The 27,958-nt window shown below is 39.6% G+C and overlaps 2 protein-coding genes across 5 annotated transcripts in view; one reads left to right on the top strand and one right to left on the bottom strand.

The window, feature by feature from the left end:
* Positions 1 to 27,958, top strand: part of Psmd1 (proteasome (prosome, macropain) 26S subunit, non-ATPase, 1) — a 74,677-nt gene that overhangs the window by 23,711 nt on the left and 23,008 nt on the right. Inside the window, exons 13-16 of the mRNA NM_027357.2 lie at positions 480 to 591; positions 1,665 to 1,861; positions 3,674 to 3,769; positions 5,947 to 6,011. Of these exons, the coding sequence (NP_081633.1) occupies positions 480 to 591; positions 1,665 to 1,861; positions 3,674 to 3,769; positions 5,947 to 6,011 (470 nt within the window). The remainder of the gene's footprint in view (positions 1 to 479; positions 592 to 1,664; positions 1,862 to 3,673; positions 3,770 to 5,946; positions 6,012 to 27,958) is intronic.
* On the bottom strand, positions 9,217 to 27,902 carry Htr2b (5-hydroxytryptamine (serotonin) receptor 2B). Of its 4 annotated transcripts, none has more exons than XM_006529146.3 (4): positions 23,550 to 23,702; positions 22,205 to 22,787; positions 14,045 to 14,293; positions 9,217 to 11,903 (listed from the first exon to the last, which is right to left on the bottom strand). In XM_006529146.3, exons 2-4 carry the CDS (start codon positions 22,551 to 22,553, stop codon positions 11,014 to 11,016), a joined length of 1,488 nt encoding a protein of 495 aa, XP_006529209.1. In that variant the 5' UTR covers positions 22,554 to 22,787; positions 23,550 to 23,702; the 3' UTR covers positions 9,217 to 11,013. The 4 variants fall into 4 exon arrangements, with proteins under 4 accessions (XP_006529209.1, XP_006529208.1, XP_030105897.1 ...); NM_008311.3 differs by having other exon boundaries at positions 10,708 to 11,903; positions 14,093 to 14,293; positions 23,550 to 23,651; XM_006529145.3 differs by having other exon boundaries at positions 22,205 to 27,902.

Here is a 27,958-nt window from a genome sequence, read left to right on the forward strand (position 1 = left end):
TTCTCTCTTACTTCACAACCACGTTAGGTGCTTTCTCCTTTTCATTCTGGCTTCTTCGTCTGTACTGCCTCTTCCTCCTCCTACGCCCACAGACATCTGCGATGTCACCTACCTGGCTCCCTAACCCTTTCCTGGTATTTGCCTGTTATATTGTTCAGTCTTCCTCAGGTAAAGTAATGGAGGTGTGCTCTGACCATTGTCTTTTCTCTCACATACTTTTCAAGTCACTGTTTGTGCCAACAGATACATAAATAAAATTGCCTAGGTTACCACAGGGCTCCTGATTATCTGGGACACCCTCTGCAGTAGAGGTAGGATCAAACAGTTCAGGATCGCCCTTAGCTACACAGTGAGTGTAAACCAGCCTAGGTGAGGTGGGGGTTGTGGGGTGGATGTGCGTACACCTGTGTTCTTTAGAATCAAAGTTTGGCTTGAAGTCCTGTGTTGTGGATTATTGGAGCCAATGCTTTTTGCCCTAGATTGTTCGACATGGAGGCAGCCTGGGCCTTGGTTTGGCTGCAATGGGAACTGCACGTCAGGATGTGTATGATTTGCTGAAAACAAACCTGTATCAGGATGATGCTGTGACAGGTGAGCCCTTGTTCCTGGGAACAGGAAACCTTGTGATTAATATACTTGTCATGTTTTTACATGCCTTTTTATAGTCTCCTTTAAAGGAGTTTTCTAAAATCTCAAGATGAGAAAATTCTTACCTACTCTTGCAGTTGGCATTACATGATAGAAAAGCTAGCTAGTTGTTGTCCTTAAAATCAAAGTTTTCTCTTGTTAAAAAGGGAGCAGAATTTGCTCCATTTAGCGAGTTTATCTTGTTTTTTTTGCTTTGTTTTGTTTAATGTAGGCTTTCTAAAGGAGTGTATACAGAGTGCTCTGACAGAAGTTACTTGTGCAAATAGAAAGTTATTAAACAGGACTATATGTGTCCTGAGGATATTCTATGGTGCTTAGTGATAATTTTATTTTTTTTTAATTAGCATAGTATCTCTTGACTTTATTACAAGATTGATGGTGAATACTGTCAAGATTTAAAAGAAAAATTGTATATGGATGTACTTCCACATACACTGTCTCTCTTTTTAAAATTTGTTGGGGAGAGATGGCTCAGCAGTTAAAAGCCCATGTTCTTATACCTAACTTCAATTCCCAGCATACACATTAGGCAGCTCAAAACCACTTGTAATACCAGCTCCAGGGTATCCAACTCCCTCTGACCTTTTTAAACATGCATGTGTACAGACACACACACACATACATACATTAAATAAATAAATAATAGTAAAAAGTACTTTTATTAAGGGTGGCAAGGGCCGTGGACATAGTTCAGTAGTTAAAAACACTTGTTGCTCTTACAGAAGACCTGGGATTGGTTCCCAACACCCGTGTGGTGGCTTCCAACTACTCATAACTCTAGTTCTAAGAAATTTACCATCCTCTTTTGGCTTTGCTAGCACCAGGCATATCTGTGATTACACATACACACATGTAGGCAAAGCACTCACACATAAAATAAATCTTAAAAAAAAAATGTTAGTTCTTCTCAGAAGGCTAATAGTTATTTTGATAACTGATGCAAATAGGTGCCACTTTCAATTGGATATCTTTACTCTACACATTGCTGTTGTTCATTATTTTACTCTTTACTACAGGGGAGGCAGCTGGCCTAGCCTTAGGTTTGGTTATGTTAGGTTCTAAAAATGCCCAGGCGATTGAGGATATGGTTGGCTATGCACAAGAGACTCAACACGAGAAGATTCTGCGCGGTCTGGCAGTTGGCATTGCGTTAGTGATGTACGGGAGGATGGAGGAGGCTGATGCTCTCATTGAGTCTCTCTGTCGTGACAAGGTGAGATTCTACTTGCTTTCTCTCCCACCCCCCCCACCCCCCGCATCCTACATTTTATAATATTTTTGAATGCTTAAATAGTTGTCTGCTTCACCCTGCACTCCCCAAGTTAGGGTTGGTTGGTTGTTTTCCAGATTTTGAGACAAGTTTTCTCTGTAACAGACCTGGCTGTCCTGGTACTTGCTATGTAGACCTGTCTCTGCCTCCCAGTTGCTAGGATTAAAGGTGTGCCTTAAGCATGAGTCAGGGTTTTTCTGTGTATCCCTGGCTTCTGGCAATTTGCTCTGTAGACTAGGTTAGTCTCAAACTCACAGAGATCTGATTGCCTCTAACTGTGCTGGGAATAAAGGTATGTACCACCACTGCCTGGCTTAATACTCCTTTAATAAGGTATAATGTTTGTCTTACTGGGTTTTTTTCTTTTTTAATCATAAAACATTGGCATTCTCTGTACTTACTTGAGTAAAGGTTTTCTGATACCTTTTATTTTTGTGATGGTGTTGCATGCAGCAGGTAGCCAGAGTCACTCTCTTCTTTGTAATGTGATTAATACATTATAGTTCATTGGCTGGATTACTAATTATTTCATTCAGCTATCAGACTCTGAATTTCTTCCACTCATTGTTCCATATTCAAGAATTAGATAAGGAAAATGTGAATTAGAATATGACCATGGCTCATACCTTTAATTCCAGCACTTTGGAGGCAGAAGCAGAGGCAGAGGGATCTCTGTGAAGCCTAGTTTACTATCCCGTCCCGCAGGATTCAGTTACTCGTGGGTGCGAGGGGGACCGCTAACCTGGAAGAAAATGGGAGGAAGAGAAAAAGGAGCTGGAGACCAAGTAGAGGGTCCTATCAAGGTCTCCGTCTATTAGGCTGAGACGCCGGGTTTTAAAGCATACATCGTGGGGAATAGGGAGGGGTTGAGGGGGAATTAACAAAGAACAAAGAGGTGGGCATCTGCTGACATGAGGGCCGAAGTCAGGCTCCAGGCAGCGGGTACTCTGCGTCTTATCTCCAGAACATAGATCCTCCTTAACAGCCTTGGGGTGTCAGGCCTGGCTCAGGTGTAACTCATGTTCTTGGAAGTCATGGGAGCCAGGAAGAGATGGGGAAGAGGGGACTATAATTCAGCTTTTACAGCCTCAGGTGCCAGGAAGGGAACAGGGAGGAGGTAGTGACAACTGGCTCCTAGCACGAGGTCATTTGGCCTGTCAGAGTTGGAGATTGTGAAGGGCTTTTTCTCAAGGTATGGTCTCTGACAGTTTACAAAGTCAGTTCTAGGACAGCCAGGGCTACACAGAGAAACCCTGTCTTGAAAAACCAAAAATAAGAAAAAAAGAAAGAATATGGAAATATTACCTGTCTTATTTGGTTTTTATTTCCAAAGTGGGAGTTGATTTCATATAGCTGGTTCTATTGATAGTAACTTGACTTCCCAGAAAATATAAGGCAGGATAGAAATAATTGCAGAGACTGTTAGAACAATTCCTTCTTTATTGAGGGTTCATTTTTCCCATTCACTTTGAGCATTATCATTAATAAATGAATTATTTTAAAGTTTATGATTTCTCCATTAAAGGAGCCTGTCTATTATTCAATAAGTTATTATTTTGGTTTATTGCTATTTGGGGGTGGGGTGGAGTGAGATGTTTGTGTTCAGAGTGGGGTTTACTGTATTTCCCAGGCTTTTCTGTAACAACTGGACTCAGACCTCCCAGTTGAGCCTCCAGGAAGTTAGGACTACAGGCTTGCTTCACAGTGCCCAGCAGCAGTCACTTTTGAGGAATAATGGGAATTATTCTTTCTTAGGACCCAATTCTTAGAAGATCTGGAATGTATACTGTAGCCATGGCTTATTGTGGCTCTGGTAACAACAAAGCCATTCGGCGCCTGCTACATGTTGCTGTAAGTACTCTAATCTTTTTCAGGAGGGAAGGGGAAGTTTGCAGGTGGACAGTATAGATGTCTTAGTTAGGGTTTCATTGCGTGAAGGGTCACCATGACCACAGCAGCTCTTATAAAAGACAACATTTAATTGGGGCTGGCTTACAGTTTTAGAGGTTTAGTCCATTGTCTTTATGGTGGGAAGCTTGGCAGCATTCAGGCGAGCATGGTGCTAGAGACAGAGCTCAGAATTAGAGTTCTACATCTTAATCTGCAGGCAGCAAGGAGAGACTGTACTACTCTGGCATAGCTTGAGCATCAGAGAACCCCAAGCCCACCTCCCACAGTGGCACACTTCCTCCAACAAGGCCACACTTCCTAAGGATGCTACCTGCTATGGGCCAGGCATTCAAACACATGAGTCTGTGGGAGCATACCTATTCAAACCACCACAAAGAGGTATAGGTTATGTACATTGTATATATGACCATCATATATACATTTATATGTATGACCATTGTCAGTGGTCTCAAGTTCAGATTCTTATTCATTGGACACAGAAGTCCATAATTCAGCGGTCGGTTTTTAGAATGAAATAGAACAGTACTATGTCAGCATGCATAGTCTTCAAAATCAGTCAAGTGTAATTTCTGAAACTACCCCAAGGGGCATTCTTGTTTGTAAGAGACAAGATCAGGTGAGAATATTTGATCATCCTAAGATAGGCATATCAAGAAACCACGTTTTCTAGCCAGTGAAATTAACTTTAGTCCCACTGACAGGAACATGGTCTATTTCAAGAAATCTGCACAGAAAGCCTGATGCCCATGCTTTCCAGCAGGCTTTTTCACAGTCTTTTTGATTTCATAGTTTAGTGAGAATGTTGCCAGTTCAAGTAGTTTTCATTCCACATATAACTTAGTGAATTCCTATCACAATGGGAAAAGGAAAAATAACATCACTTCCAGTGTAGAAAGGTTTGAAATTGATGCTTACCTCTTCTTTCAAGAGACACACTTGTCTCACATTATTGATTAGAGTTTGTGCATGGTCATTGTCTTAGTTAGGGTTTTATTGCTATGAAGAGACATCATGGCAATAGCAACTCTTATAAAGGAAAGCTTTTAATTGTGGCTGGCTTACAATTTCAGAGGATTAGTCCGTTATCATCATGGCAGGGAGCATGGCGGCATGCAGGCAGATACGGTGCTGGAAAGGGAGCTGAGAGTTCTCTCTTGCAGGCAGCATTGAGAAAGAGTGACACTGCACCTGGCTTGGCCTTCTCAAACCCCAAAGCCCAACCCCAGTGACATACTTCTTCTGACAAGGCCACACTTCCCAATAGTGCCACTCTCTATGAGCCTATGGGGACCATTTTCACTCAAACCACCACAGTCAGCATAGTATAGTAGGAATTATATTGTGACCATTTGTATTTTCCTTCGTCTTAGAGCATATTGTATGGAAACAACATTGAAGAAATGTTTGATATTCCTTATAACTCTTAGAACTCATGAAAGCTGCAACTGAATTATTCTTAAGTAGTTCTGAACCTTAAATTTCACCATGCTACAAAGGCATCTAAGAAGCTTCAAAGTAGAATTCTATAATTTTTTTCCCCTAAGTTAAGGAAAGGAGGGTTTTGTGGTTGTTTTTATTTTTATTTTTTGAGGCAGGATCTCACTATGTAACCCTGGCTGGTTTTGAACTTCATATGAAGATAATATTTACCTCAAGTTCACAGAGATGCACCTCCTTCTGCTTTCTTAGTGCTGGGATTAACGGTGTGCCAGGAAAACTTTTTTTTTTTTAATTTATTATATATATATAAGTACACTGTAGCTCTCTTCAGACTCACCAGAAGAGGGCGTCAGATCTCATTACAGATGGTTGTGAGCCACCATGTGGTTAATGGGATTTGAACTCAGGACCTCTGGAAGAGCAGTCAGTGCTCCTAACCGCTGAGCCATCTCTCCAGCCCCCAGGAAAGACTTTTAAAAATCTACATGTATCATTATTTTTTAAGTTTATTTACTGTATATACTTAAGTTATATAGTTTATTTTGATATACATTGTAAGGAAAAAGACTTAATGAAGAAATACTATTAAATAAAGCCTAATTTATATTTAATGATGGGGAGTTTGTATCAGCTTATTAATGAAATGTGTGTTCTAATCACCCTAAATTTCCCCCTAGGTAAGTGATGTCAATGATGATGTCAGAAGAGCAGCAGTGGAGTCACTTGGCTTCATTTTGTTCAGGTAATAATTTCTAACTGTGGATTCTGTTCGTCTTCGGATTCTTAAATAGAAACTAAAATACTTAACCATGTCAAAGTTCAGAGCAAGGACGATAGGGTTAGTTCTGTGTGTCTGAGCTATGTTGTGGGTTGAGAAGTAAATACGTTTTTCTGTTCAGTTTTCCTTTGCTTGTTTTAACTTTTTACCCCTGTATTTCCTGTGGTTCCTACATGTGCTAAATCTCCGGTTTCAGCAGTAGGTGTCACCTATGAGCCATCTTTTGTTAATAAACTCCTCATAGCATGACCTTCCGATGGTGCGAGTGAGTCAGATGAGTTCTGTGCTGGCCCCAGTGTTAGCCAGGCTGGTCTGTGCTCAAGTGGTTCTCCTGCCTCAGCTTCCTAAGTAGCCGAGGTTGTGTGTATGTACCCTGCATGGGGCAAATGATTCTCTGAGCGTCTTATGAGTTGTTTTCCAAAATATGTCCTTGAAGAAGTGAGGGCTAGGAATTATTGAGAGACTGTCTTGCCAAAATCTGTATGATGAGGAAAGTTAAATGTGGTCAGTTACTTTAAGTGACTAGAGTTAAAGAAGTTCTTCAAGTTTTTCTCTGTTTATTATTTTTAAAGGTGAAAGGAACTTAGAAATCAATAAGTGTTCTTTTTAAATGTTTTGTTACACACATTTGTTTGTGTGTATATGTATGTATGTGGACGTGTATGTACCATAGCACACATGTGGATGCGAGAGAAAAACTTGTGAGAGTCAATTCTCTTTCCACCATGTAGGTTCCCAGAGATCAAGTCGTCAGGCTTGGCGTTAAAGTGCCTTTACCTACTGAGCCATGTCATTGGCCTATATTGTGTATATATTTTTAAGCTAAGGTTATCAAGTTTCACAGTACTTAGCAAAGTTCCAATTGCTGTGGATCTAAATGATGAGCCTTAGATTCCTGACAGTCTGAGATAGATGAATCCAGGTTTCTCTGCCATGTGCTTCTCAGAGCTGTCTTCCTTGAATACTATTACTCTCAAACTTCCTTGTTACCCTTAACACTTGAGAAGTATGTGTCCTGTTATCTAAAGTCCTATGTGTTTTCCCGTATGACATTTACTTTCAAGTATATGATTGATTGATTGATTGATTTATTGGTTTTTCGAGACAGGGTTTCTCTGTGTAGCCCTGGCTGTCCTGGAGCTCACTTTGTAGACCAGGCTGGCCTCGAACTCAGAAATCCACCTGCCTCTGCCTCCCAAGTGCTGGGATTAAAGGTGTGCGCCACCACGTCTAGTCATTTATTTGATTTTTTAAAAAAATTTTATGTGTATAAACCTTTTACCTACATGTATGTATATACATCACATGTATGCAGTGCCCACGGAGACTAGAAACAGGCATCAGATCCCCTGGATCTGTACGTACAGGCAGTTGTGAGCTACTGTTGTGATTGCTGGAAATGGAGCCTAAGTCTTCTGCAAAGCACCGATGCTCTTAGCTGCTGAACCATCCTTCCAGAATCCTCCATTTTGTCATTTCCATTTTCCCAGTAGGCTCACGTTTTGGCTTTTGAGACAGGTTCTTGCTCCGGGTTGGCTTATAACTCATTGTGATTTTGTAACTCAAGATAGCTTTAAACTCATAGCCATGCTGCCTCAGCCTCCCAGTACTAGGAGTACAGGCGTGTGCTCTGCTCTCTAGACACCACTCTTTAGATGACCCTGCAATAGCTAAAAAATGTATTTCTCCTTGATTTTTAAAAAACATTTTAAATACTGCTTATTGGACATAAATACCAAAAACATTTATTCATTTTTTTCTTAAATGAAATTATCTTTGTGTAAAGTTCTTATCTGAATTATTCTCTTTATTCACAAGCTAGATCATGAGGTTATGCTACTTTTATTCTTTCTTCAGATCTGTAGGCCATTAATTTCTTTATAATGGTTATGATCAGTAATAAAAATAGGACTTGGGATGTAGCTCCATGGTAGAGCAGTTTTCTACCATCTGCGAGACCCTGAGCTTGATCCTCAGCACTATCAGAAGACAAAATCACAAACACACACAGGTTTAGGAGAGTTGACAGACACCTTGGCAGTACGTGCCTGTAATCCCAGCCTCAAGAGGATCATAAGTTTAAGGCCAACCATGGCGACATCTATTGAGGGGCCCTTTTTTTTTTCTTTTAATGTGTGTGATGTTTTGCCTGCATGTACATCTGTATACTACTTTGTTATCACCACCAGATCCCTTGGAACTGGAGTTAGAGTTGTAAGTGCTGGCAATCAAACCTGTAAGATTGTCTAGTGCCCTTAATCACTGAATAATCTCTCTGGTCCCGTCAAATTATAAATTTCTTTAAAGTATTCATAAAATAGAAATTACAGTTAAATACTAGTGGTAAAAATTTGAAACTTGTCCCTTTTCTTTTTGGGGGGTGGGGGTGGGGTTTTTGAGGCAGGGTTTCTCTGTGTAGCCCTGACTGTTCTGGAACTTACTTTTGTAGACCAGGCTGGCCTCAAACTCAGAAATCCGCCTGCCTTTGCCTCCCAAGTGCTGGGATTAAAGGCATGCGCCACCACCGCCCAGCTCCCTTTTCTTAAATAGTTGATATTAATGTTATATTTCAATCAGTAAACTATTCTAGAAATGCTAAAATGATCTCATTAGCTATAGACAAGGTTGAGGATTCTGTTTAAGTAATAGTGATGCTAGTTTATGGGTTCTGTAATTATTTTTGTAGACATGCATATATTTTTGAGCGGTAATAGAAATCTGTGAACAGTATCAAGCATGTTAGGTATTTGGAAGTATTACTGATAACTATATGATTAGAACTTATGAAACAGTTGTACATGTTTCCTGGTGCATAAAGTACAGTATAGAGTTTTGAATATTATCAGTGTGATGTCTGACAAGTCTCCTTAGGGATGGGACTTAGGGAGGGGCTCAGTTATAGGACACCCTTCTTGGCATTCATGAAGCCCTGGGTTTGATCTGAAGCATCAGAAGGGAGAAAAATATGTTTGCCATGACAAGAATATAAATCTTAACATACAACAGACTCATCAGATTACAACCTCTAACCAAAGAAGAATATTTTTTTTCTGTGTCTGGCTTTTGTTTCTTTTATTCTTTTTGGGGGATGGGATAGTATAAATAATTTTATTTTTTTAACTAACCTAATACATCCTTTTGCTATTGGAAGCATCAAGACCACTACGGCAAAATGCCTAATGTTTTAATGATAAATGGATTAAATGAGATATACTTTGGCTGGCAGATGATACAGAGCCAATGCATATATGTAACATGTTGGGGTCTGTGCATCACATCCATGCTTTAGGAAAAGATTCTACCACTAGAGGAATATGTCTGGTTTACTTGTAACAAGATTTTCCATAGCTCGTACATTTCATAAAATAATCATCCTAAACTCAATCGCCTAGAAGGGCTCAGGGACAGAGCAGGAGAACAAGGTATAAATTCATGTCAGCTTGCAATGGCAAAGCTAAGGTATGGGCTTGTCATTATTACCACTTCCCCCTACCTATGTTTGCTTACCATTTGTGTAAATAGCATTGAATGGATACATCAACAGCCAAGAGAATTGACTACTATTTACTGATCCCTATTAAGAATGGCACAAAAGGGCTGGTGAGATGGCTCAGCAAGAAAGATTGCTCTTCTGAAGGTCCTGAGTTCAAATCCCAGCAACCACATCTAAATTGATATCTGACGCCCTCTTCTGGTGTGTCTGAAGACAGCTACAGTGTATTTACACTGTAAATAAATAAATAAATAAATAAATAAATGGCACAAAATGTAGGTGCAAAGATTGAGGTGAGGTTAAACTGAATATCATTTATAAATTTAGTCAGCTGTCCAGTACAGGTTGACTCATTTCCACCTGTATCAATGCAAGATGAAATAACAAACAATAAAAATGAAAATTTTGCTCCAGAAGGTCAACCACATTGTTGGGTAAATACAGGCGGAGGTAGCCTGGGTTTGTGAGATCTCATATTGTTCGGGCCTCTGAATTGAGGTTCCATATTCCCATTTCAGCATGCTGATTCATGCCTTTAAGGAATATAACTCGGTTCAAGTACCCAAGGACACTTTGCTTTCTCCTCCACCTCTTCCAGGGACCTGCCTCTGCTCATCAAATGCCTGTTAACAGTTGTGCTTCTAAGCTCTGTTATATTGCCTGAATCTAACTGCTGTCCTCCCCATTGCTTCTGTCAACATAGCTTCCTGACTGAGGAAAGTCATGACTACGTTAATTATATCACCATTGAAGTCATTCTTCTCTCACAGACAAATATGATCGATGGGTTTTTTGTTGTTTGATTTAGTTTTAGGGTTTTACGTGTGTATTTGTGGGGAGAGGAAGACTCAGTATGGGGCAGGTTTTTCTGAGTTTGCATTGTGGGGTGGGTGTCTCACTGAATCTGGAGCTCACTGGATCAGCAAGATGGCTGACCACCAAGCTCAGGGATTCTCCTGTCTCTGCCTCCCAGCAGTAGATCGCAGGCAGGCAACACTACATCCAGCTCTTTATGTGGGTGCAGGGGACCACACCAACTCCTTATTCCTTCGTGGTGAGCACTGAACCATCCCCTGGCCTAGATCCTGTAGTCTTTGCTTTTTCCTCTTGGTCCTGTCATTGTTCTTTGTGCTTTTAAAAACGTAGAGAGTTAACATTTTTTTGTTTCATTTTATTTCTTTCTTAACACAACTTTACACACATTAGAAACTTAAAAATTTGTTGACATTCTTTTTTTTTAAAAGACTGAAATTTATCAACTTATTTAATTGTATTTGAAAACCAGAGTAGAGATTGCGTTTGTTTGAAGCCATCAGATCTACTTTAGCCATGCTTGAGTTTGTTTAGATAAGGAAGCTGGACAGCCTTGGTACTTCACTCAGGAGAGGGTGGGGTTTTCATTCACTCTGTACCTTTCCATGTTGCGCGTGCGTCCTGCTCATCACCTCTCTCAGATGAGGGCGGCCCGTTCTGCTATATGTAGCTGACCTGCTCTTCCGCTTTGTCGCCATCGTTTTCAGTGAGAAGGGTATCGAGGAGGATGATTGATGAGGACTGAATGGTTGAACTTCGGAGCCTCATTGGGCTCTGGTACATGGCAGGGTTGATCCCATTTCGAATTCCATGTTTTGTGAAAAATTTAGAGTTTTCTACCATTGAATTCCCAAAACAAAGTGTACTGGAAAACTTCCTAAGTGCTTTTACTGACTTTGTGGCTCGGTAATTGCAGGTGATGTACCTGCCAAATGCTTCCCGAAATGTCTTATTGAAGAGTGTATAGATCAGAGGATTCACCCCCGAGGAAACGTAGCCTATCCACACAAATATCTCCAGGAGTGTTTTGAGAGTGGTCTGATTGCAGGAATCACACAGAGCTAAAGTTAGATTTGTAATAAAAAAGGGGCACCACATAAGCAGAAAAAGGAAAAACACGACTCCAAGGGCCTTCGAGGCTCTCTGCTCATTAGAAATGGTTTGGGCTGATCTTTTTCCAACTGAGGACATTCTTCGCATAAGTGTCTCATCACTTGAGTTAGGTAGAATTTTATCCCTGTGAGACCCATCCAGCATTGCCACCTTTTCTGGTGATGAAAAGGATGAGTCTTCCCTTAGGAAAACTGTGGGCACAGTCCACCGTGTTAGGCGTTGAGGTGGCTTATTTTTGACCAAGTAAGCTTTCTTCTGTAAAGTGTGAATGGTGAGAAAGTAAGTGACTACCATGATGGTGAGAGGTGCGAAGAAAGCAGCCAGTGACCCAAAGACCATAAAACTGCCAAAGCGGTCCTTTGTCAGCTCACAGGTGACATTGTGTGGATTAATCACATCAGTCTCGATTCCTTTAATAGGGACTGGGATGGCGATGCCTAAGGAAGACCAAGTTAGATAAATTAAGTCATTCATGATCTGTTCTTAGATCAGTTATTTTGAGGTTTATCTTAGTAACATCTTGCTAATGAGTGCTTTATAATTCCTGAGACCTTCAGTTCCTTCAAATCTGTTCAGGATTTATCAACAGATCCTTTGACTAATGGAATCTAACTGAGCATCTGCTAGTCTTCATATTGGAAAAGAATTCAGAAGATAAGGTTAATATCCAGGGTAATTAATTTAGAGAGAATTTGGAGATTTGGTGTCCTAGTTTTCAGGCAGTATCTATCTTATTATCTTTGAGGTTGTACAGGCACACCTAAGAATTTTATCTTTCAGTGCTATGAGTATCATGTAATCCTAACTTTTTAGAGAAAACAAAATCTTCTTCCTTAGAAAATTGCTGCCTGAGCCAGGTGTGGTGGTTACAGGCCTTTCTTTTACTCTCTTACAGCACCTTAAGTCTGAGCCGTCTAAGGTACTTACATAGCACATAGCTGCTAAGCCGTCTGTCAGAGCTTTGTCTTTTTTTTTTCCCCCATGTAACTTTTTTTTCTTTTTGTGCTTTTGGCTTTTTCAAGACAGGGTTTTTCTGTGTAGCCCTGGGTAGCCTGGAACTCACTCTGTAGACCAGGCTGGCCTCAGACTCAGAGATTTGCTTCCCTCTGCCTCACAAGTGCCCTGATTAAAGATGTGTGCCGCCACCACCTGGCTTTTGTCCATATATATATTCCTAGAAGCTTGCACATTATAGATACTTAGCAAAAATTTGATGTTTATGAAGTCAGGTTATCCAGCCTCCGTTTAGATAAGTTCTGACAAACTGTCACCATATTCCTGCCCTTTATAGAAAGACTGCTGATCCCTGACCTACCTCGTTATTTCTGCTGTTCTTCTCCGTTCTGATCATCTACTGTTTGACATAAAAGTCTCTGTGTTCTCTAAAGATATTTCCTTGACCCTTCTTCCTCCCAGGCTTTTCAAAAATGTTTAGGCTCTAGAGCCAATGTTTAAGCAATGTGGGGATAATTTCAGTATCTTTCTTGCCTTATTGAACACGTTCTGACACTGATTAGAGAGAAACAAGCAATGGCTGTTTTCTCCTCTTTTAGCACTTCAGGTCTCGTCATTATTTTCCTTTTCAAAAAATGTTCTTTCAGCTGGGCAGTGGTTGCGCACACCTTTAATCCCAGCACTTGGGAGGCAGAGGCAGGCGAATTTCTGAGTTCAAGGCTAGCCTGGTCTACAGAGTAAGTTCCAGGACAGCCAGGGCTACACAGAGAAACCCTGTCTCGGGGGGAAAAATGTTCTTTCTACTGGGAAGCAGTAAATCCCTGGTCAGTTTATGTGTTACAAATCTGTGAACCTTTTTCTGGTACTAACTCAGGAGAGCTTCGAATGAGTGCCACACTCTCTTGAGGTACCCTAGCAGCAGCTATCTTTGAGTGTTAATGATGACAGCAGACTGGAAAAGTAACTCAAAACGTGCTGAAACTCCAATGCCCTCATCTGCTCTCCTTGGACATGAGGCACACACAAGATGCACATTCATATGTGCAGGCAAAGCACCATATACAGAATAAATTCTAATCCTTAAAAAACAATGAGCTCAGAAAAATAATGGGTTAAAGGAAATTGATTTCTGTCTAAAAATCATTTCTAAACATTGGCTTAACATCTTTTTGAGAGTTAAACCACTAAAGTTTATATTTAACTCTGCCTTTAATCTGTACATATGGGAACTCTGACTTACTGGGCCAGTTTATGGTCTTGGGTACCTGCATACAAAATTTGGCAAGGTTGGCTTTTTCCTCCTCTTTTGTTTATTCTGATAGACATGATTTACGATGTATTTAATTTTTTTTTTCTGATTTACTTTGAGGGCTAGATTCCTCAAGCTAGTTAGACTTTAATTAACTACTTGTTGACAAATACCAATACTTTGGAGCTTAAACTTCCTGAATATCAAAATCAAAGTGGAATGGTAGCTCAGTAAGCACTGGTTTATTCTGAAGACATGGGCTTACTGCTGACTTAGATTTTACTGATGGCATGGCTGAGAAGCTGCACACTGAATGTGATATACAAGTATCTGGGTTTCAGTGGATTGCCTTTACCTCTGAGTTTTCCTACTTACCAGAGCTGGCATTCTGGCCATATGGAAATAGAGGCATTCCCCACATACCTATTGAAATTAACCATACCACTGTAATCTTGATGAATGCAGTAGCCCGGGAGTTGCACTGATTGGCCTGAATTGGCTTTTTGATGGCTATATAGCGGTCCAGGGAAATGGCACAGAGATGCATGATGGAGGCAGTTGAAAAGAGAACATCGAGGAATAACCAGGCAGGACACAGGGCCAGTGGGAGGGGCCATATAGCCTCTGAAAGAAAAAACATTTGCTCAGAGAATGGCAACTTTCAATTTAATCTTTTTTTCTTAATCCAGTACATATTTTTAAACCTCTTAACATGACCCTTGAGATGTTTTTGATATTGCAAATGAATCAATTCAAATGTAGCTAACTCTTTGAGTATGTTTATGGAGGAGGGCGTTTGTCAAAATTGAAATATTAATTGAAAACGTTCTATAGAGCATTGTGTACTCTGATCAAGAGTAGAGAATGGGGAGGATATCACCTGGGGCACTGATGGAGCAAGCAGGCTCTTAGGTTTCGTCTGATAATATATACAGGCATTGTATGAAAATGCAGTGAACCACATCCCTACATGATCGCATGGAAATAGGGTTAAACATCTATTCTATGGGGAGACTTTGTAGAAAAGACTATCTTAGACTTCAAAAATATCCCTGGGTTTACTGGTATGTGCTAGACACTCAGAATGTCTCATAGGAAGGAACATTTAGGAGCTGGGAGGCTTGATTGGTAAAGTGCTTCCGTGCAAGCATGGCCGCTGAGGTCAGATCCCCAAACCCATATAAAAAGCTCGCTGTGACAGTCTGCACTTATGATTTCAGCACTGGAGTAACCCCCTGCCCACCAGTGGTAGAAAGACAGAAACGAGAGTCCCTGGGATCTGCTGATCAGCCTAGTCAAATCACTGAGCTCTGGGCTCAGTAAAGAGATCCTTTCTCAAAAAATCAGATGGAAAGAGAATGAGGAAGACATCATTCTGACATCAACCTCTGACCTCTACACAGACAGACACACATACACGCACAGAACTCGTAAGAGACCTTTCGATAGAGAAAACCTAAATAATTGAAGTTTCTTAGCTGTAGTATACAGTTTTCTGTCAGCCGTGGAAAATGACCTTAGTCAGAACTGACAATGCATTCTCTAACCACCTAACATTAAAGGCAAATAGTGGAAGAATGAAAGGACTCACTGATAGAAGAGCTTCACATGGAAACCACGGGGAAGCCAAACCTACATCCTGGGCTCTGTGCAGGGAAACAGGAAAATGCTCGAGTCTGGACTGTAGGATGAAGTAGTCCTTAGAGACCCAGCTACTGTGGAGGCTAACATGGAAGGGTCACTTAACCCCAGACCCAAATCTAACCTGGGCAACATAGAAGACCCTGCATCAAAAATGAAAACGCTCAAGAGCATGTTTGTTGCTAGAGATGGAAGCTAGGGCCTGAAGTATGCTGGGCAGGTTTTCTACCACTAAAAATACTGCTTGAAATTCTGTTGTTGTTGTTGTTGTTGTTGTTGTTGTTGTTGAAGAGGAGGAAGAGCGGGTTTCTTGGGTAGTTTGTTTGAGATAGTACCATAGCCTAAAGCTGGCCTAAAGTATGTGGCCCTTCTGCCTCGTCTGGCTATGGTGTTTTATCCTCAAATCCACACAGTCTCTCTAGAACTTTTAAAATAAAATACTTTCCTACTAATTTAAACTATCCTGTTTAGTTGGTCTTAATTATGTATTCTGCATTTGAAAATTAAGGTCTGGAAAATTCTAGCCATAAATCTTGTAGCTATGAGCAGGAAGCCACAGAGAAAACATATAAAAAGTACATGTCTGTGGAATTTGACTCTTTGACCCATGATATTCCTTGTTATAGGCTAAAAACAAAAGCTTTCCAGACTGATTTAATTAGGTCTTTGAAGCCTTGTTAGACATATTTTCCAACAGAGTTAATATATTTATGAACACTAATTTTGGAGCAGAAGTGGGAATTATTAAAAATCATATTTTAATCAGAAATATCTAACAGTGATATAGAATTTTAAGAACAAGAGTATATGAGATAAGAGGTGGATCTTTAAGATTCTACCTTATGAAATACCAATGGATAGACTTTTATGAAAGCAATATAATGACACTAGATTACTAGAAATCTTTTATTAAAAGCAAGGAAGGGAGCTGGAGAGATGGCTCAGTGGTTAAGAGCCTAGCTGCTCTTCCAGAGGACTTGAGTTTAATTCCCAACACTCATAACAGCAGTTCACAAGTGTCTGTAACCATTGTTACGGGGACCTGACACCTTTTTCTAGCCTCCAAAAGCACCAGGCACACCCACAGTGCATAGACATGCATGTAGGCAAAATACACACAAAAAATTAAATTTAAAAAAATAAAATAAAATCTAGGGCTGGAGAGATGGCTCTTTCAGAGGTCATGAGTTCAATTCCAGCAACCACATGGTGGCTCACAACCACGTGTAATGGGATCTGATACTCTCTTCTGAGAGAGCGACAGAGTACTTATATACATAGAATAAATAAATAAATCTTTAAAAAAATAATATAGGGCTGGCGAGATGGCTCAGTGGTTAAGAGCTCCGACTGCTCTTCCGAAGGTCCCGAGTTCAAATCCCAGCAACCACGTGGTGGCTCACAACCATCCGTAACGAAATCTGATGCCCTCTTCTGAAGTATCTAAGAACAGCTACAGTGTACTTACATAAAATAAATAAATAAATCTTAAAAAAATAATAATAGTAATAAAATCTAAATTGCTGGTTGAGAGCAGGAAGGAAACCACAGGCATGGTGGCAGCTGTTTGTGGTCCACATAATAAGTGAAAGCCAGCCTTGACAACACATCAACCAACACCTGGTCTCCAAACAAGAGTCAGCAACTTAGCACAGGAGGAACTAGGAATGTCAGCTGGAGTGTGGCACCATGGAGCACACAGGAGGCATTGGGCTTGATTTAGGATTACAGTTTCTTGTTGGAATGCATTATGTTCCACCTGTTTGCAGCAGAACTTGGATTAGATATTAGTTAAATTTATAGTAATCAATTGGAACCGCAAACATTTAAGCTTAAAAAGAAAACATGTAAGAAGGAGTTAATCAGGCACATAGACTACCTGACTGCTTCTATAAAAACAATTCCTGCTACCCTGTCCTTACCTACCTGCTAGCATCACCCTCCCTGAGCCAGAGCCCCAAGACTAAGCAAGCTGTCCTCTAACCTACACAAACCACAGTTTCAACTTCATTCCTTTACTGTCTTTGAACAAAAACTACAGAAAGTAATGTTGGAATAATTGGAATTTTTATGGGAACCCAAATAATTGTAGGTTAAATGTCATGGCCTAATATTTCAGGAGCAAAACAGGTTTTAGTTTGTAGACAGTTTATTCAACTGCTAGTAGGACAATCCTTTGTTCAGTGTGAAACTGCATACTGTAAAGATCATGATGTGAGGGGAGTCACTCAACTGCCTCTGTTTGCCTCCCAGCAAGGTTCAACTTAGTAAGCATTGCCTGTTTCTAGTACCTTCCTCAGAAAATAGATCCGTATTCACCTCAAGGATTGTACAAGTACTAGCTGAGACCTAAGTATTCTACCATATAATATAGAGTATATCTTTAATTGAAAAGATACTGGGTTCTGCCTCATCAGCCCCAGAATTCTATAGACTTTCTTGTTAGTCTTATATGCTGAATATGATACTTGGAATTGGTAGGATTAACATTTGTGTTTGAGCAGAGTACAGTCATGAAGGCCGAGCATATGAATTCCAGACTCAGTCCTCTAGATTCACATATTGCTGCTAATTATTCTATCATCTCAGACAGTCCAGTGAACCTGTGGTAGATCCTGTCTGTTATGCTGCTCTTTCATAAGCTTGCTACGATTTTATTTATTTATTTTTATTTTATTTTACATTTTTAATTTTTGGGGGGTTTTCGAGACATGGTTTCTCTGTATAGCCCTGGCTGTCCTGGAACTCATTTTGTAGACCAGGCTGGCCTTGAACTCAGAAATCCGCCAGCCTCTGCCTCCCAAGTGCTGGGATTAAAGGCGTGCATCACCACCGCCTAGCATGGTATTATATTTATAGGTTTGAAATACTGTAAAATAATCTGTGTGAAGTATTCGAAACAGTATGGCACAGAGAAAGCACTCAGAAAATGACAGTTATCATTGTTGTTACTATTTTCAACAGTAACCGGTCAACCAGACTTCAGTGAAGACCCATGTTCAGAAGCAAGCCAGGTCACCTGTGTAGGACCAGTGTCTCTGTCCAAGTACAGCAAGAATGCAGTGCAGCTACTTAACCGTTAGCCTGTGCCGGGGGAGGCAGAGAACAGAGAATTGAAGTTTCCTGCTGTTAATTACTGCACTAGCGCATTACTAACCTACGTGTATTGTAACCCGCTGTGCCCTTGCTCTTGCTTGGAAGAAGACTATGTTAGTACTTAATTTCTTTTTACTAATTGTAGAAATCTGATTTTTTTTTAACCAAAAGCCCTTGCTTTGGTGAGATAGAGTCACTACATCTGACATATACTTGCCCTTTAGGCAGGCTTTTAGTTTATGAAAAAATAATTAGCATCAGTCTATAAATCTGAGTCATAAAATATCCCATATTTTAAGAACTTTAAAGATTGTTTGGAAAGGCTTTCCAAAAGACTACTCCTACAGGGTTCACAAAGGTACACAGTTTAGGAAATTGACTGTTGTGGGACAGCCCTAAATAGCTTTTTTAAAAAAATTCTACTGCATTTTTTTATATTTCAAAAAGTAATGATTCAGAGCTTAGATACTTATTAGAAAGCTTCTGAGTTAGTTGGTTAGTGTTTATTTTTTGTTTGTGGGGTTTCAGGGTCTGTGCGTGCATGTGTGCGTGTGTGTGTGTGTGTGTGTGTTTGTTTTCATTTGCACATATGGGATCTTCTGGCTACTATGATAGTGTTTTAGCTGTTTTCAGCTATTTAGAGCATAGGAAAATTTTTTCTTGCCTCTTTAAATTTCCACTTTCCAAAAAAAAAAAATGCTCATTGCCTTGTTCTCCTGTTTCAGAATTAGATAATCTTTCCAAGTCCCATGCATTGTGTTTTGCCTGCTTTTTGGGAACGCTGTGGCTCGTGGAACATGGATAAACCTTGTTACAATAGGGTAGAGATGGCTCCACTGTCTGCTTTTCCAGAGACCCTGCGAGATTCCCAGCTCACAACCATCTGTAATTAGATCCAGTCCCCTCTTCCGGTTTTTCTGAAGACAGCTACAGTGGACTTATATAAATTTAAAAAGAAAATTGTTACAATGGAGCCCAGTGGTTACAATGATGCAGACCTTTAATCCCGGCACTCAGGAGGCAGAGGCAGGCCTGATCTACAAAGTGAGATTCAAGACAGCCAGGTCTACACAGAAAAACCAAACCAAAAACAAATGCACAACCAAATGTTATATACTTTTGCCTTCACATTTTCAATAATGTATTTGATAAGGAAAAAGCGAAATTATTCTGTTTCCTACTCAAATGTTCTTATCTTGTTCCCTGTCTCCCTGCCTTCATCCCTCCCCATCTTCCTATTTGGTTTTCCTTTCAAGTTGTCACTTTATTTAGTTTTGTTAAATTTTTCAAAAGATTTATTTATTTATTTGTTTATTTAATGTATGTGAGTACACTGTAATTGTCTTCAGACTCACCAGAAGAGGGCATTGGGTCCCATTACAGATGGTTGTGAGCCACCATGTGGTTGCTGGGAATTGAACTCAGGGCCTCTGGAAGAGCAGTTAGTGCTCTTAATGGTAGTTCATTATTCTTGTTGTTTGTTTGTTTTTAAGTTTGAATACTTAACTGTTATAAAGGTTTTTAGTTAATTTCATTGAATTTCCTGGTAATAGCTAAGATTGTTTATAATGATAATTAATCTTTTATGATATATAACCAAGAACACTTTTGTTTGTACACTTCAGAAGTTCTGATGATTTTCCATGCAATTAGAGAAAATCATGTGTTGCTACTTTTAAAAATTATCAGAAGTTCATGCAAATGTGTTCATTTAGAAAATCTTATTGTCTATCTTCTGGGAAAGGCTATACAGAGATCTTACTGTTTGAAATCAGGTCCCCCATATACTGTACCCAGCTTCCAACTTATGAACATTCATTTAATGTTTCCCAGGGGTGCATGAATCCACATGCACTGTCTCACAGACTATGTCTCAAATGAGTTCATACTGTGACATTTTCAGTGATGAATATGTTCTGGGTTGCTCCCTTGGCCCCAGTCTAAGAGCTCCTTTGCCCAGCATTATTACCGGTAGCAAAGCTTTATTTTATTAGTTGTTAAGTATTTGCAGATTGAGATGCTATTAAAATAGGTTATAATTTAAGACCTAAGTGTGCAGGTGATAGATATATTTTATGTTAGAATGTTTGTTTTTCTGCTTTTTATTATTAATATCTTAAGCAACAATTTTTATATATAAGCATTTTTTTCTCACTTCATGGGAAGCCCACTATTTGGAACCTTGTGAAGTGTTTGTTTGTCAGCTAACTTGAACACTTTAAAACTTTCCTCTGCTAAGATTCCTTCACCTAAGCCAGTTATTTACATACCTAGCTCAGAATTTTGCATTAAGCAGATGTTTGGTGTTTACAAACTGAACTTTCAAATTAAAGTGCACTTCTGTAAAATTTATACTATTCTTTATTCAATATTTTTAATCCTCTGTTAGCAAAACAAAGATAAAGCATTTTAGCATTTTCTGTATGCCCGCAAAGCATCAGAGTGTGGCTTTATGCTTTAAGCTGTAGTTAGGGCCCTAGAGTTGAGAGTTGGAATCTGTGTCAACCTACATCATCCTTACTCTGCTCCTGCTAGCTTCAGGCTGTTTTTAGAGTCTCATTTCTTACTCTTTATGGTACACATGTACCATTAGGCTATTCAGAAGGTTACAGAATTACTGAAGGCAAGGAAGAGAAAAACAATGCCACTGACTAAAGAGTCCACTAAGGCAGTGGAAGCTTGTGTGTTGTTGCTTATCCTGTCTTAGTTTGCTTTAAAGCTGGGTGAGCAAGCGATGCTTAAAATAAAGTTTTAACCCCTCACCATATTGCTACATATGAAGACACAGTGCTTCATTTCAGATAGCTCTGTGTTGTTTCTTATAAAAATAATTGGAATAGCAGTTTTCCTTCACTTTTAAATTTAATAAGCTTGTATGTTCTGGATTAGTGCACTTTATTTCTATAACTTGTATGTTTATTCTTGATATAGGTGCAGTTCTTAGAAGCCTGGTCATCTATAGTTTTAAGTTATTTATTAGTAGCATACCAGTTTATCCCAAGCATTGACTGATGAAATGTTCTTATAATGCTGACTTTGAAGCAGGAGCCTTTCAACAGACTCATTTGTGTTCTTCACATAGCTGGAGATAATGTAACACAGCAGAAACTCTATGCCTACTTTAATATCTTTTTTTATTATAACAATCTGAAAGTCAAACTATATTTTTATTATCACAGTAACTCAGGGTCTGTTCCATTTCTTTTATTAACTTACAAGTTTTTTGGGAACACAGATGGTCAGATACCATAAAAACTTTAAATAAATGGAACCTCTCTTGAGATACTTTGAGGAAGATCATTTCCTTTTGTAACTAAACATCTTCTCTAGCATGTGTAGACACCATGTCATAGCTTAGTACTCAGGTTAGAAAGAGCTAGGAGAGGAATTTTTTGAACAATGCCTAACTTTAATTGGGACTCGCTGATTTAATGATTCTATTATTAAAGTCCCACAATTGTCCTAGTTATCGATCACTTTGTTAAAGGGAAAGGATGAATAATTTTTTGAAAAATGTACTTTTTTTACTTACTAAAATTTTTAGGTAACAAATGCAGAATCTACAAATATTGCCAACTTAATGACTTTATAAAGATGGCTGAGGAAGGGTAAACATGCTCCTAAGAAATTATTTGTATGTCCTTTCACAGTAACTACAAATCATGAAAAATGAAGGAATGTTCCCTTCTGTGTTTTTAATCCAGGTCCTTCTTTTATTTCAAACAAAATAAAGGTCAGTGAGTGTCCATTTCACTACGTTAGTAGTGTTCAGTGGCAGGAACAAGGGGAAATACTCACCAAACATGATTGTCAAGAGGGCAATCGGCATCACAAACAATCCAACCAGCAAATCTGCTATCGCCAAGGACATTAAAAAGTAGTTGGTAGCGTACTGCAGCCTTTTCTCCAGTGCAACAGCCAGAATCACAAGGATGTTCCCACCAATGGTGGGTATTATCACCGCGAGTATCAGGAGAGCTGCCCAGTGCACTGTATGCCCCTGTCCCTCCACAGTCTGCTTCATTTCCTCTGCTACTGAGTCTGTCTCTAATCCAGAACGGTTAGTCAGGATCAGGTGATCACATGTCTTCTGTAAAATGTGCTCAGAAGTTGTGCTTTGTTCAGACATTTTATAAGATGAAGCCATTCGCCTTTTGGTGACTCAGTCCAGTTCCAGACAGTGGTCAGCATGGTCAGTAGCTAAGCAAGTCATCTGCTTTAGCAAAGCATTTAGCAAACCTACCAGACACTCACAGCCAAGGTGACTTCTTCCTTCTAAAAAGATTCAGGCTCTCGAAGATGGGACTGTGTACACGTCTGTCCGTGTTTGCAGGTAAGACATCCACATTTTAGATTTTCTAGAGGCTTAGATTCCAGAAGACTTGATGAAAGACACCAATAGATGTGGATGAAAAATGTTAGTTTATCATTTCTTTTTTTCTATAATTTTAAGACATGAATTTATCAGAGTTTCCTTCTAGATACAGAGGTAGTTATTTCTAAAAAGCAGTAAAAAAACACTAGAGCTTCCCCCTCCCGTTTTGATAGGACGGTATGTATTGTGACAGTGCAGCCAGTGCCCCCAGAGTTGATAATAGAGACGATAGCGCATTACGTGGTATCTGGCCCTTGGATACCTTGTCCCTTAACTTTAGAAAGCATTCAGAATAGTGGCCCACCAGTAAGAGGCAAGCCCACCTATGAGTAAAGAATTTACCAGCTAAGAACCTGAATGAGTGTTGATTTAAAAGCTTGTTTGTAACTCATTTTATAATTCTTAAAATAATTTCTTAAGTTGGAGAGAAAGTAGTACAAAGTATCACTAGCCAAATACTTGCTTTTAGTAGTAATCACTTCTTTCCACAAGATTTTAAATGTAATCAAATCAGTCTGCCAACTTTGAACCAGTTCTTTTTAAGTTCTTAAGTCTTCTTTACTTTCCCAGTTCCCTTGAGAAGCACTTTAAGAGGAAGATTATGTTATTTGTTCATTACACTGACAACTCCCATATTAAATTTGCCTTCATATTTATAATTTTTAAACCACTGAATAGATACAAAGGAATGTGGAAGCAGAGCTCCTGAAGATTAAAATGGGAACAACAAAAACCTGCTAGTTGCATATGAATTTGCTAAATACTCACCGCTTGTCTTCTGTGGCTTCCTAAGCCAGCCGTCCTGTGTCTGTTCAGTTGGACTCCCTCTCCTGGCAGATCCTCCCCCACTGACTTGCTCTGAGTCTTAGCGGCTGGTGCTCGTAAGCAGTGTAACAAATGTGTTGTGCAGCTGTCTGCCTGCCAGAGAGGTTGTTTCCTCTTTGATACTGTCATTATTAGAATATAGCTATAGTCATTGTAATTCATAAAACTCCTCGTTAATCGTGTTCCAACCAGTTCATGACCTGATTCAAGTTCTATTCTTATGTGTTCTCTTTGATATTTAGAGGGTAAACTCTAAACTTTAGCATAAGATGATTTTATTTGGAATGAGGCCTAGGCTGTTTTTCCCTTTTGAGAAAAGAAGATAAAATGGAGAGTCTCCTCCATTAGCTGTATAGCAGTTCACACACTTGGGATTTTTACCTGTGAGACAATATTTTCATCCAGCTAATGCCTTTGCTGTGGAGTGCAATAAATTTACTCATGTCACAGCCTTATATAGAAAAGCACAGAAAAAGCTGCATGCTGCTTGTATACATAGATTTTTGGCAGAAACTTTGTCACTGTTCATTTTTAAACAGCATCTGAATTTGGAAGCTGGTTCATTGGCAACTTCTTTTCCAGTGATTTTTAATTGGGAAAAGTGTATAATGTGAAGTAAAAATCTATTTCTGCCCTATTTCTGAAAAATAATGTATAAATCTTACCATGTATGCTCTTGAGATTTTCTCTAAACTATAAACCTGGCTTAACATTAAAGCTACAGCAGGGCAGTGGTGTCACAGCACTTAGGAGGTAGAGGCAGGCAGATCTATCTGAGTTCAAGGACACCCTGTTCTACAGAACCAGTCCTGACACAGCCAGCACTACACAGAGAAACAAAACAAGACAAAAAAAAAGCCTCTAGTATTCTCAGTGTTTCCTTTTTAAAGGGTCTTCACAGGTCTCTCAGAGTTTAATTGCTTCTTTACGTAACTGATGGGATTTGTGTGTTTCTTATTAAGCATATTCATACATATGCATAAGGCATTCCATCATGTTTCACATCCTCTTGACCTCCCTTGTCCTCCTTCTCATCGCTGCCAGCCCTCTTCTACTTTCCTGGGTTGAATCTTTGCATCAGTGTCCCGGCAGGCTGTTTTATTAGCTTATTTACAGACCATGGACACAGTAGCAGTGAGGGTACCACGGAAGAAAATGGCTTTCTCTTCTCCATCAACCATTAGCTCAGGATAATCCTCAAGATCTATTTATTTTCTTTCTTCTTTTTCTTCCTTCTTTTGGGTCATCATTCCTGTTTGATTTCTCATAGTACTTTTGTTGATTGCATTTCCTAAAATTCTTAAATTTTTGTTAACATCTTATTTGGTTTTTGCATGCGTGATGTGGGGAAGGGTGTGTATGGCTCAGCACACTGTGTGGTCAGAAGACAGTTTGCATGTGTGTCCCAATGATTAAACTCAGAAAGTCAGGCTTGGCAACAGGTTTCTTACCTGCTAAGTCATCTCACCAACCCCTATTTCCGATACCTGATTAATTGTTCTACAAGTTTCATAATACTCAGATTCAGTTTCTTTCTACTCATTTATTTTCTATTTCCTATTGAGAGCTAAGGCTGGTGGTTTGCATAAGGTCTGATTGATTTCAAGATGTTGATTGATAATCATGTTGAGATCTCTTGATTCTTTGTAAATTGCAAAACGGTTATACAATTTTTTAAAAGATTTATTCATTATTTTATGTATGTGAGTGTACTGTAGCTGTCTTCAGACACCAGAAGAGAGCATTGGATCCCATTACAGATGGTTGTGAGCTACCATATTGTTGCTAGGAATTGAACTCAGGACCTTTAGAAGAGCAGTCAGTGCTCTTGACCGCTGAACCATCTCTCCAGCCCCATGGTTATATAATTTTATCATGACTTCATTTACTATTACTTTAAATCATTACATGCACATATGTGTGAGCAAAGATTACTGTTAAGAGTTTTGCTTTCAGTGTGTTTTGCATTGCAGTCTCTGCTTAGATGCTTGTTGGTCCATCTAGAGCTGTCTGCTGAAACATTGACAAACCTACAAAGAGCTTATAGCTTTATTATACTCCTCAAAAGAGATTAAATGCCTAAACTAGTTTATTATAGGCTGTCTTTCCTTGTCCAAATACTTGTGTTTTCTAAAGAATGTGTCAGAGCTGGAATGTTACTAGACTAAAACTTAACAGGATTTTGTTTTTTTAAGGCTTTTGCATTTCCAGCCCTCACTACCAATTTCTGCTTAACTGCAGTCAACTGTAAGCCCTGTAACAGAGTTTGTGTTCCAAGCAAAATTGTTTTTTCTAAGTCTCATAAAATAATGCCATTTGAGAAACAAAACACTAAGTCGAGTCATGTCCTCTTTTGGGTGGTTTTCTGCTAACGGTGATGGGAGGATCAGCATGGCTAAGGTGCAGTGCGCATGTGCATGAAGACAGTGGAAGAGAGGCTCTGTACAATGGCTGTATACTAATAGGAAGGAAGGAAGGAAGGAAGCCCAAGGTGGGGGGGGGGGGGATTCAGGAAAGTATCAGGATAGCTTACTTACTCCTACTGCTTTCAAGTGCCAATTATGAAGTAAGTGAAGTTTTAAGATAGATTTTAGGTAAATTCTTTTCTACGAGTCAGTTTTCCCTGCAGTAGCTCACCCTTGCTGCATCCAAATGACAAGTTATAAAATTCTATGGGCCACTAGTTCCCTAAAAAGTTTCTGAGAAGCTGGGCAGTGATGGTGCATACCTTTAATCCCAGCACTCGGGAGGCAGAGGCAGGCGGATTTCTGAGTTCGAGGCCAGCCTGGTCTACAGAGTGAGTTCCAGGACAGCCAGGGCTACACAGAGAAACCCTGTCTCCAAAAAAAAAAAAAAGTTTCTGAGAAAATCTGAAAGTGAGAATCTTAAATCCAGCTTGTTTAATAACTGTTTTTGAAAGAACCTTTTTGACTGTTACACTGTCTTTTAAAATAGAGATCCAGCTATAGCAAGTTAGCACACAACTTCCTGATTCAGATCCAAAGCCAATTTCTGATGTTCCATATAGATTTCAATGGTGTCAACATACTGACACATCAGCTCTCTCTAGCATGCACAAAAGGGAATAGATAGTATTTTGTGGGTAAAACAATTAAGGCCCAGTACGATTCAGAGCTTGTCTCCTAGATATAAATAACCACCCTTGAATAGGAGGAACCCAGGTCTTTCTGACGCCTGTGTTCCCTCCATCTCAATGAACTAAACACAAATAAAATAAAGGTAAGTTGACAGAAACTAGTGAGAAGTGGTCAGGGCCTGAAACAAGGCCATGAAAACAGAAATAGGAATTAAATAAGGTTTCCCTTGATTTACCAACAGATGAGCTGTGGAATCTGAAGGGATGGAGAGAGTAAAATAACGTAGATGAATGGTCACCATGAGAGAAATTGCAGAAGAGAGGGAGTCCTCGTCTGTATGTCAGCTCAGGTGTCAGTCATGTCTTTGGTTAAAGGCATCCAGCTGGCCTTCTCTATTCCAGATGGCACTTGGATTGTCAGGGGTACAGGGACCTTTCAGGGGCTAGTATTCCTGTGCATTGTGCTAAGCCTCTGATTTGGCACTTACCTAGTAATAGTTATAAACTTGTAATTTTACCAGAGAAATATTACGAGATTTATATCTTGAAATTTTCTTTTGTGATGATGACCCTGCCAAGAACTGTGTGTGCCTATGTACATGTATTTCGAGTTTTTCGTAAGGGGAAAGAGTCCATATTCTGAAAGCCTCTTGATCTATTAACATGTTGTAATATAGTAGTTGTAGAAAATACTCAGTAAAGACATAGAAGCCAGAATGTTGAAACAAGGAAGTTCATATGTACAATTTATGGTTGGATGATGCCAGTGATTTGTATGCATGCCCTTGCTGAGTTCTTGCTCTGTGGAAGGTTTGTACAAATAGTAACATTGGCAAGATGACTGTCGGCTGGAAACGAAGAACTTCTTATTAAAATGAAATCATCTGAATGTGTCACTTATTTCCATGTATGATCCTCATCCCCAGTTCTTCATGTAGCTCTGGCTAGCCTGAAACTTGACATTTAGACCAGGCTGGCCTCAAACTCACTGGTGTCCTCTGCTCCAGAGTGCTGGAATTAGAGGATTCATTTTTTGTGCTGTCCTAGAAACATCTAAAAGACTCTGTAAATGCCTTGTCTTCTGTAACAAAATGCGTAGTGCCCAGAAAGTAGGGCAGTGCATCCAGAGGAGTGTGCCCCGTGTGACTGCTGAGTCTCCACTTTGAGGGCACTAGGAAATGGCCAGCATGCAGTAAGCTTGCTTGAGGAGCCTGCTAGGGTCCGCTTTCTCTGCGTTTTCTAAATGTCTACTATC

The sequence above is a fragment of the Mus musculus genome, chromosome 1 (assembly GCF_000001635.26).
Source record: "Mus musculus strain C57BL/6J chromosome 1, GRCm38.p6 C57BL/6J".
In the NCBI taxonomy this organism is placed as follows: Eukaryota; Metazoa; Chordata; class Mammalia; order Rodentia; family Muridae; genus Mus; species Mus musculus.